We start from the raw sequence: 13,180 nt of genomic DNA on the forward strand, positions 1-13,180 counted from the left end.
ATTAACATCGATTGTTTTTGTGGAGCATTTTGATCTTCTAAACTAAAATTTGTTCAGGGAATGGTGAAGCCACCATGTATGTACTTAATTATACATTACCCTCTAACTAAAACTTGTATTTTGTCTCATTTATGTTTTTCTATAAAATAAAATAAAACCTATTAAATTGGTGGGAAAGTTGTGTCATTTTATCATCTATACTTTTTTTATATATTTTTTAAAATAACATTTAAAATATTATATTTAAACTTAATTAAATAATAACTAATTTAAACCAATTCTTATTTACAAACAAGATTTCCGAATCTCCTTCAAACTCATATTTCACCTGTAAAAAAAACCCTCATATTTCACCTTTAAGCTTTCCAAATTTTTTAACCTTAAATGTTTAGAATCCTCTTCCACAAGTTTTAAACTGGAAAACACATATTAAACTTGAAAATAATACCAATTACAACTAGGGTAAAGTACAAAAATGGTCCCTTGACTATAGGGTCTTGCTTTATGAAGTCTTTTGACTATTAAAAGTTACAAAATGTCCCTCTAGCTATAGAATATTGTTTTGTTAAGTCCCTTGACTATTAAAAGTTACAAAATGCTCACTTGACTATTCATTTTGTTCCAAACTCGTACTTTCATTAAAAAATTGGCGGTTGTTTAAGCTGGAGATCAACATGATGATTGGGATATAATAGTCGTTTGAGATTCTACGATTAAGTTTATCATATCACAGTCAACATGTTAACTTTCAGATCAAAATACCGACTATTTTTTAACAAAAAATGATGAGTTTATAACATAATGAATAGTCGGCAGTGGCGGATATACTAAGCCCCCATAGGGGCCAAGTGCATCCCATTATTTTGGAAAAGTGGTTAAATTTAGCTTAAAGTGTTAAGGAAAAAAGAAAAACAATAAAATTTTTGCATACCCATTATTTTTAAGAAATGATAATTAAAATTTTAGACCCCCATTCTTAAATTTATGGATCCTCCATTGATAGTCGGGTGACAATTTTGTATCTTTTAGTAGTCTAGTAACTCAACAAAGCAACACTCTATAGTCAAAGGATCATTTTGTAACTTTTGATAGTTGAGAAACTTGAGATTCTAGGATTAGATTTCATCATATAACAATCAACATGTTAACTTTCAGCTCAAAATACCATATATTTTTTAACGGAAAAGGACGAGTTTAGAATATAATGAATAGTCGGATGACCATTTTTTTTTAACTTTTAGTAATCTAGGAACTCAACAAAATAACATTCTATAGTCATAGACTATTTTATAACTTTTAATAGTCGAGAAACTTAATAAAACAATATTATATAGTTGGAGTCCATCTGTATACTTTACTCTTACAACCAAACAACATCATCAATAACAAACAAATTTAGGTACCTTTCTCGTCGTCGCTGCCGCTTCCGTACTCTTTGTTCCCATTTCTCTGTCTCTTATAATTTTTCTTTGAACTCGACAATAAATTTTCTCAGTCATCCTCTTAAACCACATTTCATGTCTACCACATAATTCAAACTACAACAAAACGCACTCCTACGAGGTCTGTGTGTCGTTCCAAGAATTCAGTTCATTTGTCGGTGATGACGGCATCACTCAGGTCATATTCTAAGAAGAATTCTTCTTTCTCCTCCCTCATTGATTTATTAGTATATTGACAATAAAATCTTAACTATATTTCTTCATTAACAGCACTGTATTTAAGAACCCATTCAATAATTTCAGTGGTTAAAAAGAGTATTGTTCGAATAACTATACTTATAAGATATGTCCATTATCGTTAGTTAAAAAAAGATTGTCACTCTAGACTATTAAAAAACTTTAATTTAAAATTTTAACACCTCGTTCCATTATACCAATTAATAGTTAATAATATTATTTATACTTGAATACATTGAGTAAAATATTGGGACAATTTTTTCTTATCTATTTTCCAAGGTTTTTTTCTTTACTTTTTGTAAGGAATGGCTCATAAATATACCGGTAAAGAGGACAGGGGATGGAGCGGAGTGAGCGAAGCGAACATCAACTATCCTTACAAAGAAAGTCTCTTAGTGGGGGTTACGATTATGTGGGTTGGGGGTGCGTTGGCGCAGCCCCCGCGATATGGTACAGGGTTAATTTTGTAATTATGTACCAGAGTTTTCTATTATAAATAGAGATGTAACATAAACCTATGAGACATTGAATAAAATTTTTAGCGCCGCCTAGACACCGATGATGTAAGCACATTGCCTAACCTCGTTAAAATGCTTGTATTCTTTCGTTTACTTTTCCCGATTCTTCAACACTTTTTGGATTTTAATAATAATTTTTAAATTTTTTACTAAAAATTGTTCATATATTATTTACATTAAAAGAAGCTTCTTGATCGGTTTTTTTACTCAAAAATAGCCTTGACATGTTTTAATTACCTGTCAGACATTATTTCAAAAAAAATTATTGATCTAGTACCTTTTGCAGAAAGACGCCGATGATGATCACGCCTTATGTTGATTTAATAAAAAAAATTGAAATAGTGTCTGATAAGTAATTAATTTCTGTTATGGTGATTTTTGTGTAAAAACGCCACGAAATATTAAAGAAGTAGTAGTGTTTTGTTTGTTGGAAAAATATAAAATTTAATTAACAAAAAAAATATCATTTCCTATCTTCTGAAAAATTAAGTCCTATCACAATAAAAAAAATCATGTGACTCTCATACTTATTATTTTCTTCAAATAATTATTTTTTCTTTTTTTAATAAAATTTTTCATTAAATTCTGAAAATAATATAATAAAATATTTTTTCTTCAATAATAATAATAATAATAATGAAAAATAGTGTCAATAAAATTTGTCTCGTCTCTTGATTTTGTAATTATTTAACAAACCTTTTTGTGTTGAATACGTTTTAAAATTTAATTGAGCTTCAAATTTATTCTTATATACGTTGAGATAATATATATATATCGAGTATAAAATTCTTATAAATCTATATTTTAATATGTTTTTGATACACTGATTGAATGGATAATTAGTGAATTCTTATAAACCACTGCTGGTTTAAGGGGATACATTGTTTAAGGGGATGACACACATTTAAAGGTTCACTAGCATGAACTCTTTAATTTTTTTATTAATGTGTGATGTCAGTAAAAGAATACAAATTAATGACTCAATTATCAAAATAAAACGAATTAAAAATATAATAATAAAAAATATTTTTTTGAAAAATCAATGATGAAAATAAAATATATTTGACACTAATAAAAATAATTCTTATTTTCATCATTGATTTTTCAAAAATTTATTATAATTCGTTTTATTTTGATAATTGAGTCATTAATTTGTATTCTTTTACTGACATCACACATTAATAAAAATTTAATGAGCTCATGCTAGTGAACAATGAAATGTGTGTCATCCTCTTAAACAATGTATCCCCTTAAACCAGCAGTGGTTTATAAGAATTCACTAATTATACATTCAATCAGCGTATCAGAAACATATTAAAATATATATATTTATAATAATTTTATACTCGATATATATATATATATATATATATATATATATATATATATATATATATATATATATATATATATATAATCTCAACGTATCTAAGAATAACTTTGAAGCTCAATTAAATTTAAAAATGTATTCAACACAAAAATGTTGGTTAAATAATGATAAAATCCAGAGATTAGACAATTGACATTATTTTTCATTATTATTATTATTATTGAAGAAAAGATATATTTTATTATCTTATTTCCATGATTTAATGAAAAAATTTATTTAAAAAAGAAAAACAATTATTTGAAGAAAATAATAAGTGTGAAAGGCACGTGATTTTCTTTATTGTCATATGACTTAATTTTCAGAAGACAGGAAATAAAAATAATTAGCTAATTAAATTTTATCTTTTTTTCCAACAAACAAAACACAACTATTTCCTTAATATTTCGTGACGTTTTTACACAAAAATCATTCTAATAGAAATTAATTACTTTTCAGGCATAGATTCAAACACATTTATAGATTTAACACCCATTCCACAAAAGGTGTTAAATCGATAAAATTTTATGAAACGGTACCTGACAGATAATTAAAATCTATCATGGTGGTGTTTATATATATATATATATACTACAATGTGTTGAAAATTTAAATTTTTTTCATGTGTCAAATCATTTTGTAAAATTCTCATGATGAAACAATTTAGGGGGAAAAATAATGGGCGGGGGGGGGGAATTGTTGCCAAGGAGGGTCCAAATTATTATGGTAGTGCCACGTGGAGTTTTCCGGCATAGGGAGAACTTGTTGTTGCAACGGCTTAGAGTAGTTTGCCGGATGACGACGTTGTTTCCTTGAACGGTTGTTTTTTATTTGCAAAGCTATATTATAATCCAATCGTAATAACTCCTCTGTGTTGGTTGACTGCATCATTTATTTAATAAGCTGATGCTTTCCAACAGCCACATTGATAAGATCCGACTCATAGGCGTAGCTGACCTGACCACAGCCCAGCTTAGGCGACGCGACTCTATTATACCCTGTAGCCTTAGCCTTCCCTCAGCCTGCACACCTGCTTAAATGCATTTTTACCTAAAACAAAGCAACAAACTGCTGAGCCAATTATAATCGGGAATGAAGTCATCTTGTTTTAGCGGTTCAACGCAAATCCATTTGAATTGAACTTGCTAATTATTATTATTATTATTCCCGTTTTTCTAGGATTGGTTGAATTCCTGTCTCCACCAGCAACGACATGCACTATCGATTAGGCCCCTTGCTCGTACGCTTCTGACATGTCGTTTTCTCTTACAGCATTTGTTGATTTAATCACAGGTTGTCCTTTGTGTCATCAAGATGGTGTTGTTTTGGTAGAGTTTGGGATCCTCTCATTCTTTAGCCCAATGCTTCCGGGATGAACCAAATTGGGAAAAGAAGAAATTTACATTTGAAGTAACCCATTGACTACAATGGGTTAAAAAAAACAATGCATTTATGGAGGCAATGAGATTAAAGAAAAATCGGGGTGATTATAAGATCGGGCACACATTGTACGGAATAGAATATCCATAATCGGTAATGTTCTTAGAACACTTTTAACAATCATCGTAAGCTTTGCTATAATAACATAAAAGTAAACTGATCCTTGGTGGACTCACATAGAAGAGATGGTTTTATATCATATGATCTTTTAGCATGTAATTTTTGGCTTTTGATTATCACAACCTTCATATTTAGGTACTTTTGCTTTGATTTGGCATAAGGAAATCAACAATTGAATCTCTCTCTAGTTACTCATCAATCTTGCATTTCTCTGTTGCTCTTTGTGCTGTAGACAGAAAATACACTTCACATTAGCCTAAGACTTTGTCCGTCTACAATTCACAAAAAATTTAAACTATTACAAGCCAATGAAGACGAGTATCCAATGAAGACGAGGCCGATACGAAGAAATATAAATGATAAGTAATCCAGCGGGGGCAAGCGGACTTAGCTTTGGCCATGATGATAAGAAATCTATTACATGAAATCACACTAATGAAAATTGAACGTGCAATGCATACACCCGGTTTCCACAATGAAGTGATGAATAAACAGATCATGCAAAATAGTTTATCCATTTTCAAATAATAAAAAATTACTACTTACCTAATCCGATTGCATCAGTACTCTTCATAATTTTCAGCCTCTTGCACGTTTCAGTAAACATCCTGGACGAAACCAAACCACAGTTCAGGGGAGTGAAGGTAAACTCAGTGCGGTATCTCAATCAAACAGCAGTTAAAGTTTTATTATGGAGCAATTCAATTTAGAAGAAACAAGTGCGACCGAAATCAAGACCGTTAAAAGTTAAAACAACAAGCTATCATCATGTTCAACCTTTTTTTATCGAATGAAAGGCTCCAAACTATTAGCTATAAAATTATTCTCATTGTGCCATATTGTGGAAAAGGGAAAAAAATGGTCTCAACCACTATTCTTAAAAACCATATTATGAATTTATGACCTAACCAAGCGGTTACTTCTATTCACATTGGCAGGAAATAGGAGAGTTAAAGTGCTTGCCTAGATAAGTAATCATAATATATAAACATGCATACAATGTAATCACATGTATACTGTCATTTGAATCTATGTTAAACATTACTGAAATTAAAGAGATTCAATCTATAAAAGATACTCAAAAAAACTTTTGACGTGAATTACGATTTCAAAAGAAAACATCAAGGAAAACAGTAACTTTCAGTGAATGAAACTTACTCCCATGGAACATCCCCAACAAGCATCCAGTCACCATCTTTATCTTCATATGTTAGCACATATTCTGATCCATGTGAAAGATCCTTCCACTTGCTCTCACTGGAGATTTCCTTCCCAGGAGCTCGATGAGACCCACATGGACCTGAAATCATAACAAAATGCGGTCACCAGATCTATGCTAAACATTAACAATACAGTAAGAACATTCGTTGCACCAATAAGTACATGACATTGCCTACAAGGCAAAGAGTGCAGTAGTAGCTTACCAAGCGTAAAGCAACTGAACATCTTCTCAAGTGCAGAAGACAGCTCCCTATAAGTTGAATAAGTTCTCAAATCTACCTTCCTCAAATAAGGAGCCCCATTCATACTGACCTTGACAAAAAGAGCACCTGGACCAAGTTTTCCATCAACTTCATCACTGTTCTTAGAAGTGGCCAGCGTTTTGGTCCTGAATGATCTTACTGGTGGCCAGCCAACAACCTGTGCCCTGTCAAGGATAATATATCACAATAACAATCAAATAAAAATGGTCATTACATAATTCCATGCATCCCGACCAAAGATTAAGAGTCCTTTCTCAAGCAATCTTACTTGGCAGCAGGTGCACCACCGTTGTGGTTAGAAACGCCGGTTTGCTTAAGGTTGGCTACATTGGTGGCTTTCACATTTGCAGACCCATCTTTCTTTACAGATTCTTTAACTCCAGAAGATCTTGCTGACATCACTTTAACCCCTGAATTAACAGGACATTCACCATGTCCCACGGGCTGAGATTCTGAACCAGCTTCACAAAACATCCAATCTTTTTCAGTGCATAGAGAGTCTTTCACCCGGGAGAACCCATCCATGGTGTCGTAGAACCCCCTTTTGTATCCAGTAACAGCACTTTTCTGTGACGAAGAGCAGATTCCATCTTTAGAAGGAAGTAAAGGAAAAAGTGTCCTCTCATCAAATTTACCCGAGTTCAGCAAGCAAAGATCGGCATCTCTCTCAGGAGATTGAGATCCAGGAAGACCAAGCCTAAGCTCTGTCGCCTTTAAATTAAGATTATTACTGCTACCCTCTGGCAAGCTTGAGACACCAGAGATGTTAACTGAAGAGCAATCTGACAATCCCAGATAATTTATCTCCTTTAAACCCAGGTCATTCTGGGAGATGCACTCAACAGAGGGAGAAGGAACATTACTTTGCCCTCCCTCCTCCACGCCCAGCAGCGTTGGAGACATCAGAACTTAAAACTTCTCAAGACAGCCTCTTTTACTCCATAATGAAAGAATTACAAATCAGGTTTTCTGCTCGTCCAAGAACAACACCTTTAAGCCGAATTAAATAAGCAATAGATTCGAAGCCACTACGAAGTACAACAGATCAGAATCTACTTACAAAGATATATAAACTAAATTGTCAAGTAGATCAATATGGTGAAAAATCACCATGCATCAGCAGTTTCTAAACCAATAACAGCATCTATGAAATCCACATATCCATTTTCTTAATCAATCCCAGCTTCCAGAATTTGTTAATTTTTTTCATTTTTAAAGCTAACGATCAAAGCTAATTAAAGTTTTCATTTGTTCAAGCTCAAGAAAAAAAGTGTAAGCCTGCTAATCTGCATTCAACCAATCTACAAACTAAATTGCATGACAATGGAAAACAAAATCCAAGTAGATTATCAACTTCAACAGAGACCTCTTAAAATGTGGAAAGTAATAACAATACCGTTATTTAAGAAAAACAGCAAGGCAAAATCCTGAGCCAAACATTACAAAGAACATTATTAAAAAAATCAACTCTTCTTGGCGTTATCTTCCACTAGGTTTCCCAGAAAGATAAAGTTAATTTTTTTTAAGGATGAAAACGTTAAGCTAAAGCCTTTTTTTAGTTCCTAAAAAAAATTAAGAAAGAGGGAAAAACGAATGGTCAACTAAAGTTTTAACTATCTCATGCATTTAATATTTTCAAGAGTGTTGAAATTTCCATTTTCCTGAATAATAAGCTGAACCGGAAAAAAATGATGGAGAAACCAAAGAAAAGATAAAAGGAAAAAGGGGGGAAAAGCAAACTTTTCTTCTTCCTTGTTCCTCTGTTTTCACGGCAATCAAACAGAAACACACGGATAAGCTAGAATCAAAAAATATATATTGAAAAGAAGAAGGGGCAAATTGAAAACAAAGAAAAAAAAAGACTAGTCCAGACACAAAAAACGAAAAAAAAAACAGAAAAACTCTTACCTGTTGGGAAAAAAAAGAGAAGGCAAGGAAGAGAAGAAGATCGGTTGCTGCTTTCGAATACTGCCAAAGAAAATGCAGAAGAAATGAAAAGCAGAAAAACAAAGAGAGCTTAAGATCCTTTCAATAAGCGAAAAAACAAAAGCTATTTCACCGGGGAACTCAAAAAGGGTAAAACCGAAAATAAACACAAAAATAAAAAAGGAACGACTTTTTAATCTAAAGACAAGATCGTTTATACGGAGCAGGGTATCCGATCCAACGGTTGAGGGTGCTTACAAGTTGGGGAATCGGGACCGTGCGATTTTTGAAAGTCAGTCTGTCGTAATTACATTACAGGTGGTATATTATAGAAAGATGGGTTCTGATGTGCTTTCGCCGGTTCAGTGACTGTGGAGGCGTGAAGTATCAAATCTACCCTTATAGCAATTAATTATTGTACAAAACATTTCGTATTAATTTAACTGTAGAGTATATGTACTTCAAGAATGATTAATTAAGCCAAGTATGAGAAGTTTAATGTCTCGAGATTACATTATATATAATTCAATTTTGTTATGTGATTAAGTTTTTAAAGAAAAATAAGTAATTATTTTATGATATAACTTGAATAAAAATTATATATAATCAATTATTATTTATTGTCTTTAGAAATATGATAAATTTTGGATTGTGGAGCGACACAAGTAAGGGTTCAATCAATTAAACTGCCGAATTAAACCAGTTTTTTTATAATAATTGTGCCTTGTCTCTTTTCATTAAAATTCGATAATTGAGATTAAAATAATGCAAAAATACAAAGTTTAGCTTAATACGATTTGCAATTTTGGTAGATTCCGTTGCCTTCGGCCTTGCCCGCTTGCTTATCCCATTAAGTTGTTTAATAATAGGTCTTAGACGTACCTTTTTTCCAAGTACCCACTACCCAGTGTCATTATTCATTAGATATTAAGATGATAACATATATTAAAAAAATTATGATTAAAAATATCAGGGGTAAATTACGCATTTAGTATTTGAATTATTAGTTTTGTTCGTTTTAGTATCTAAACGTTTAATTTTCATTTCATTTCAGTATCTTGTCTTTAAACACTTAACGCGTTTAATACTCAAACTATTAGTTTTAGTCCATTTTAATAACTAAACTTTCAATTTTTATTAAAATTTAACGTTAAATTTTGAATTTGATACTAAAATAAAACAAAAACAAAACTTTAGGTATGATTTTTGAAAAAAATAAAATTGTAAGTATTAAAATGGACTAAATTAATAGTTTAAATATTAAACGCGTAATTTACTCAAATATAATATTAGATGTCAAAAATTCGAAAAACGAATATTAGGTTAAAATAATTAATCTTTATAGAACATTTTTTAGTCTTCTGGCTATAAGAAATTGTAAAATAATAATTTAATTTTAAAATAAATAAATTAGTCTTTTAACATTAAAAAAGTTAACATAAGAATCAACATGAGCTGATTCAAGTGGTAAGCATCTTAATTTCGTTTAAGCAAAGCCCCAGGTTCGAGTCCTTGTATATACAGAAAATCTCTGCTGGGAGACTCACCCATCAAAATCAGATATGCGACGCGGGTCGATCCGGATTAATTAAGGCAAAGCCTTGGAACCGGTTGGAAAACCAAAAAAAAAAGTTAACGTAAGTAGGGGTGTTCATTCGGTTAAAACGGTGGCCGACCGAACCGAACTACCCTTAACCGAATTAACCGAACTTTTTTTTTCTTTAACCGTTAACCGAACCGAACTTTTTTTCAAACATATTAACCGAACCGAATTAATTTCGGTTAATTCGGTTAATTTTCGAATTAACCGAATTTTTTTTAAAAAATTTCTAATTTATAAAAAAATTAAATGTTTTTAATTCAAAAAAAGTTTATAATTAATTTAAATAATATATAATTATAAAATAAAAATTTCAGATAAATTTTTAATTAATTAATATTGATTTAGATTTAAAAGTTATTGGATCTTAAATTATTAATTGAGTTTTAAATTGTTTGGGTTTAGCCCAAATGTTATATATAATATATATAATATTTTTTAATTAAAAAAATAGTTTACAATTAATTTAAATAATATATAATTATAAAATAAAAAATTTATATATATTTTTTAATTAATTAATATTGATTTAGGTTTAAAATTTATTGGATCTTAAATTATTAATTGGGTTTTAAATGGTTTGGGATGAACCCATATGTTATATATAATATATTTAATATTTAATATTTAATTTCGGTTAATTCGGTTAATTAACCGAATTCGAACCGAATTAACAGTTAGCCGAATTCTAAAAATTTTCTTAACCATTAACCGACCGAACTAATTCGGTAACCGAACCGAATTAACTAAACTAATTCGGTTCGGTCGGTTAACCGAATTAATTCGATTATTTGAACACCCCTAAACGTAAGATATTATAACAATTATTAAAATTAGCACAATTTAGATTAACCATCGACATTGTTATAATTTAACTTTATATCTAGAAAATAATTAACATTTTAAACTTACTTCAATTTACTCCTGGGTTTCCTTCTTTGCCATTGTTTTAGAGGCTTTTCCTTTTTGTTTGTTTTTGCTTTAAGGATCCATGCCTTGATTAATTAATTAAAAACTGACCCAACCGTTAATTTCAAATTTGAACTTTAGATTTTAGGTATTTTATTCAAATTTGTATTCAAGTCAAATTCTTTTGCCAATAATTAAAGACAAGGGTGCAAGAAATTTATTATTATTATTATTATTATTATTATTATTATTATTATTATTATTATTATTATTATTATTATCTGTGTTCTCAACTTTCTTACCACTAGTATCAACGGCAATGGGGAAGAAAAAGCACGGCAATGGGGAAGAAAAAGCACGGCAATGGGGAAGAAAAAGCACACAGCACTATAGACAGACGGCCTTAAAAGCTGGAAGCAACCCAAAAATCTGCCCACATTTTTTATTAAATTAATATATTTTTTAAAAATATTGAGAGTTACTTTTTAAAAACTAACATTAAACTATAAAATCTGTAAAATTTAATAATTAATTTTTTATTATATCAATTTATTAGTTGTTACATCTTCTTTTAATAAATTAATTTATTTTTTAATTAAGACAAACAAATATCATATAATAGAAGGAAACCCTAGTAGCTCACCCTTTTCTTAGTTGCTCTCTCTTTATCTTCCTTTTTTTTCTGAGTTATATCGTTTTTCATAGATCAGATCATTTTTTTCTTCTTTGATTTTTTTAACCGATGGTATCATCAACTTTGATGTTGGTTGTCGATTGTCGGTTCTTTTTTCTTTTATTTTTTAATAAGAATAATTATATATGTGTTACACGTTTATATATTCTTGTGTTGCACATTTATCTTTGTCTTTGTGACATATTTATCTCTGTCTCTGTGTCACGTTTTTTGTGTTTTTAGATAGTTTATTACGACGCTCTGCTCTGATCTGTAGTTCTCGGTGATATTTCAATATATTAATTTCTTTTTGTGGTTCGTTTGCCAATGCAATCAGTTTTTTCATATATATTTTTATTCAAGTCTTTTGGTTGAGTTTTTAATTTTTTCTATGTATGGTCCTTATATGATCTAAAGTGACTACTTTTAAATTATGTATTTAGTTTACTATAATAATTATAAACTCTTATTATAATTTTAAATATTTTTATTTTTTAATAATACTAGCGGCTTTTATTAAAATAATATCATATAATAGAAGGATGTATTTTAACTTGATACTATTAGTTAATGCTTCGTCCCAAAATAGGTTTGACTAATCTCTTTGTATTGCGCTAAATATTAAAAAGATTGTTTTGTGAAACAATAGTAAAATAAAAAAATGGGATGAAAAGAATAGCAAGAGAGGGGTAAATGTGGAAAAGGAAAAGAGAAGGGGACAGAAGAAAACAGGGAGAAGAAATGTGGGGACAAGAAAGCGGCATTTTGAAGTCTGGTTTGCTGGTTGCTGACAACCTATAACCAAACTTCTTTCTTTTCTACATACTTTCGTGTTTTCCATCATTATCCCCACCCTCTATTCAAACTATTTTAATGTAAATATTTAACATTTTTATGAAATAGACGTTTTTTCTTGAAATAACACCTATACCTTATATATTTTTATGTCAGACATCTTTCAAATTATTTTTTTTTATCTAACAGTCTTTGTAGTAAGACGCGCCCTTGCAGCGCATTTTACGTTGATCTGACATCACGTAGGGTAAGACGCGCCCTCTGAAGCGCTTTACGTTGATTTGACGCCACATAAGGATATTACGTGGGGCAAGGGTCGCGCTTTACATTTAAATCTGACACGCATAAAAAAGGCGCGTCCCTGTGGTTCGCCTTAGGTTTAATTACTCATCTACCCCAACCGTTCACACCCCCACCCCTCCCTATAAATACCTCATTCTCAATCTCTTTCATCACACCAAATCCTCTCAACTTCTCTTAAATACTCTTATAATCCCTTATAATTGTTTAAGGTATATTTTATTATATTTAATAATTTATTTTTAATTTATTTAAGTATTTAATTTTTTAAATATTTTATTTAGTTAATTATTTTTGATGATATAAAATGGAAGGCGGTTTATTTCGCTTAGATGAAAATCATATATCGTGACATTTTGCTGATGCGATA

General features: G+C 30.4%; 1 protein-coding gene across 1 annotated transcript; it reads right to left on the reverse strand.

Moving 5' to 3' along the window:
- Positions 1-5,144: 5,144 nt before the first annotated feature.
- Positions 5,145-7,576, reverse strand: LOC120138052 (auxin-responsive protein IAA9-like). Its single transcript, XM_039153661.1, has 5 exons — positions 6,876-7,576; positions 6,548-6,771; positions 6,282-6,423; positions 5,670-5,731; positions 5,145-5,349 (listed from the first exon to the last, which is right to left on the reverse strand). The coding sequence occupies exons 1-5, from the start codon at positions 7,508-7,510 to the stop codon at positions 5,312-5,314; spliced, it is 1,101 nt and encodes a 366-aa protein (XP_039009592.1). The 5' UTR covers positions 7,511-7,576; the 3' UTR covers positions 5,145-5,311.
- Between the last annotated feature and the right edge of the window lie 5,604 nt (positions 7,577-13,180).

The sequence above is a fragment of the Hibiscus syriacus genome, unplaced genomic scaffold, assembly GCF_006381635.1.
Source record: "Hibiscus syriacus cultivar Baekdansim isolate YM2019G1 unplaced genomic scaffold, ASM638163v2 tig00110678_pilon, whole genome shotgun sequence".
Classification (NCBI taxonomy): domain Eukaryota; kingdom Viridiplantae; phylum Streptophyta; class Magnoliopsida; order Malvales; family Malvaceae; genus Hibiscus; species Hibiscus syriacus.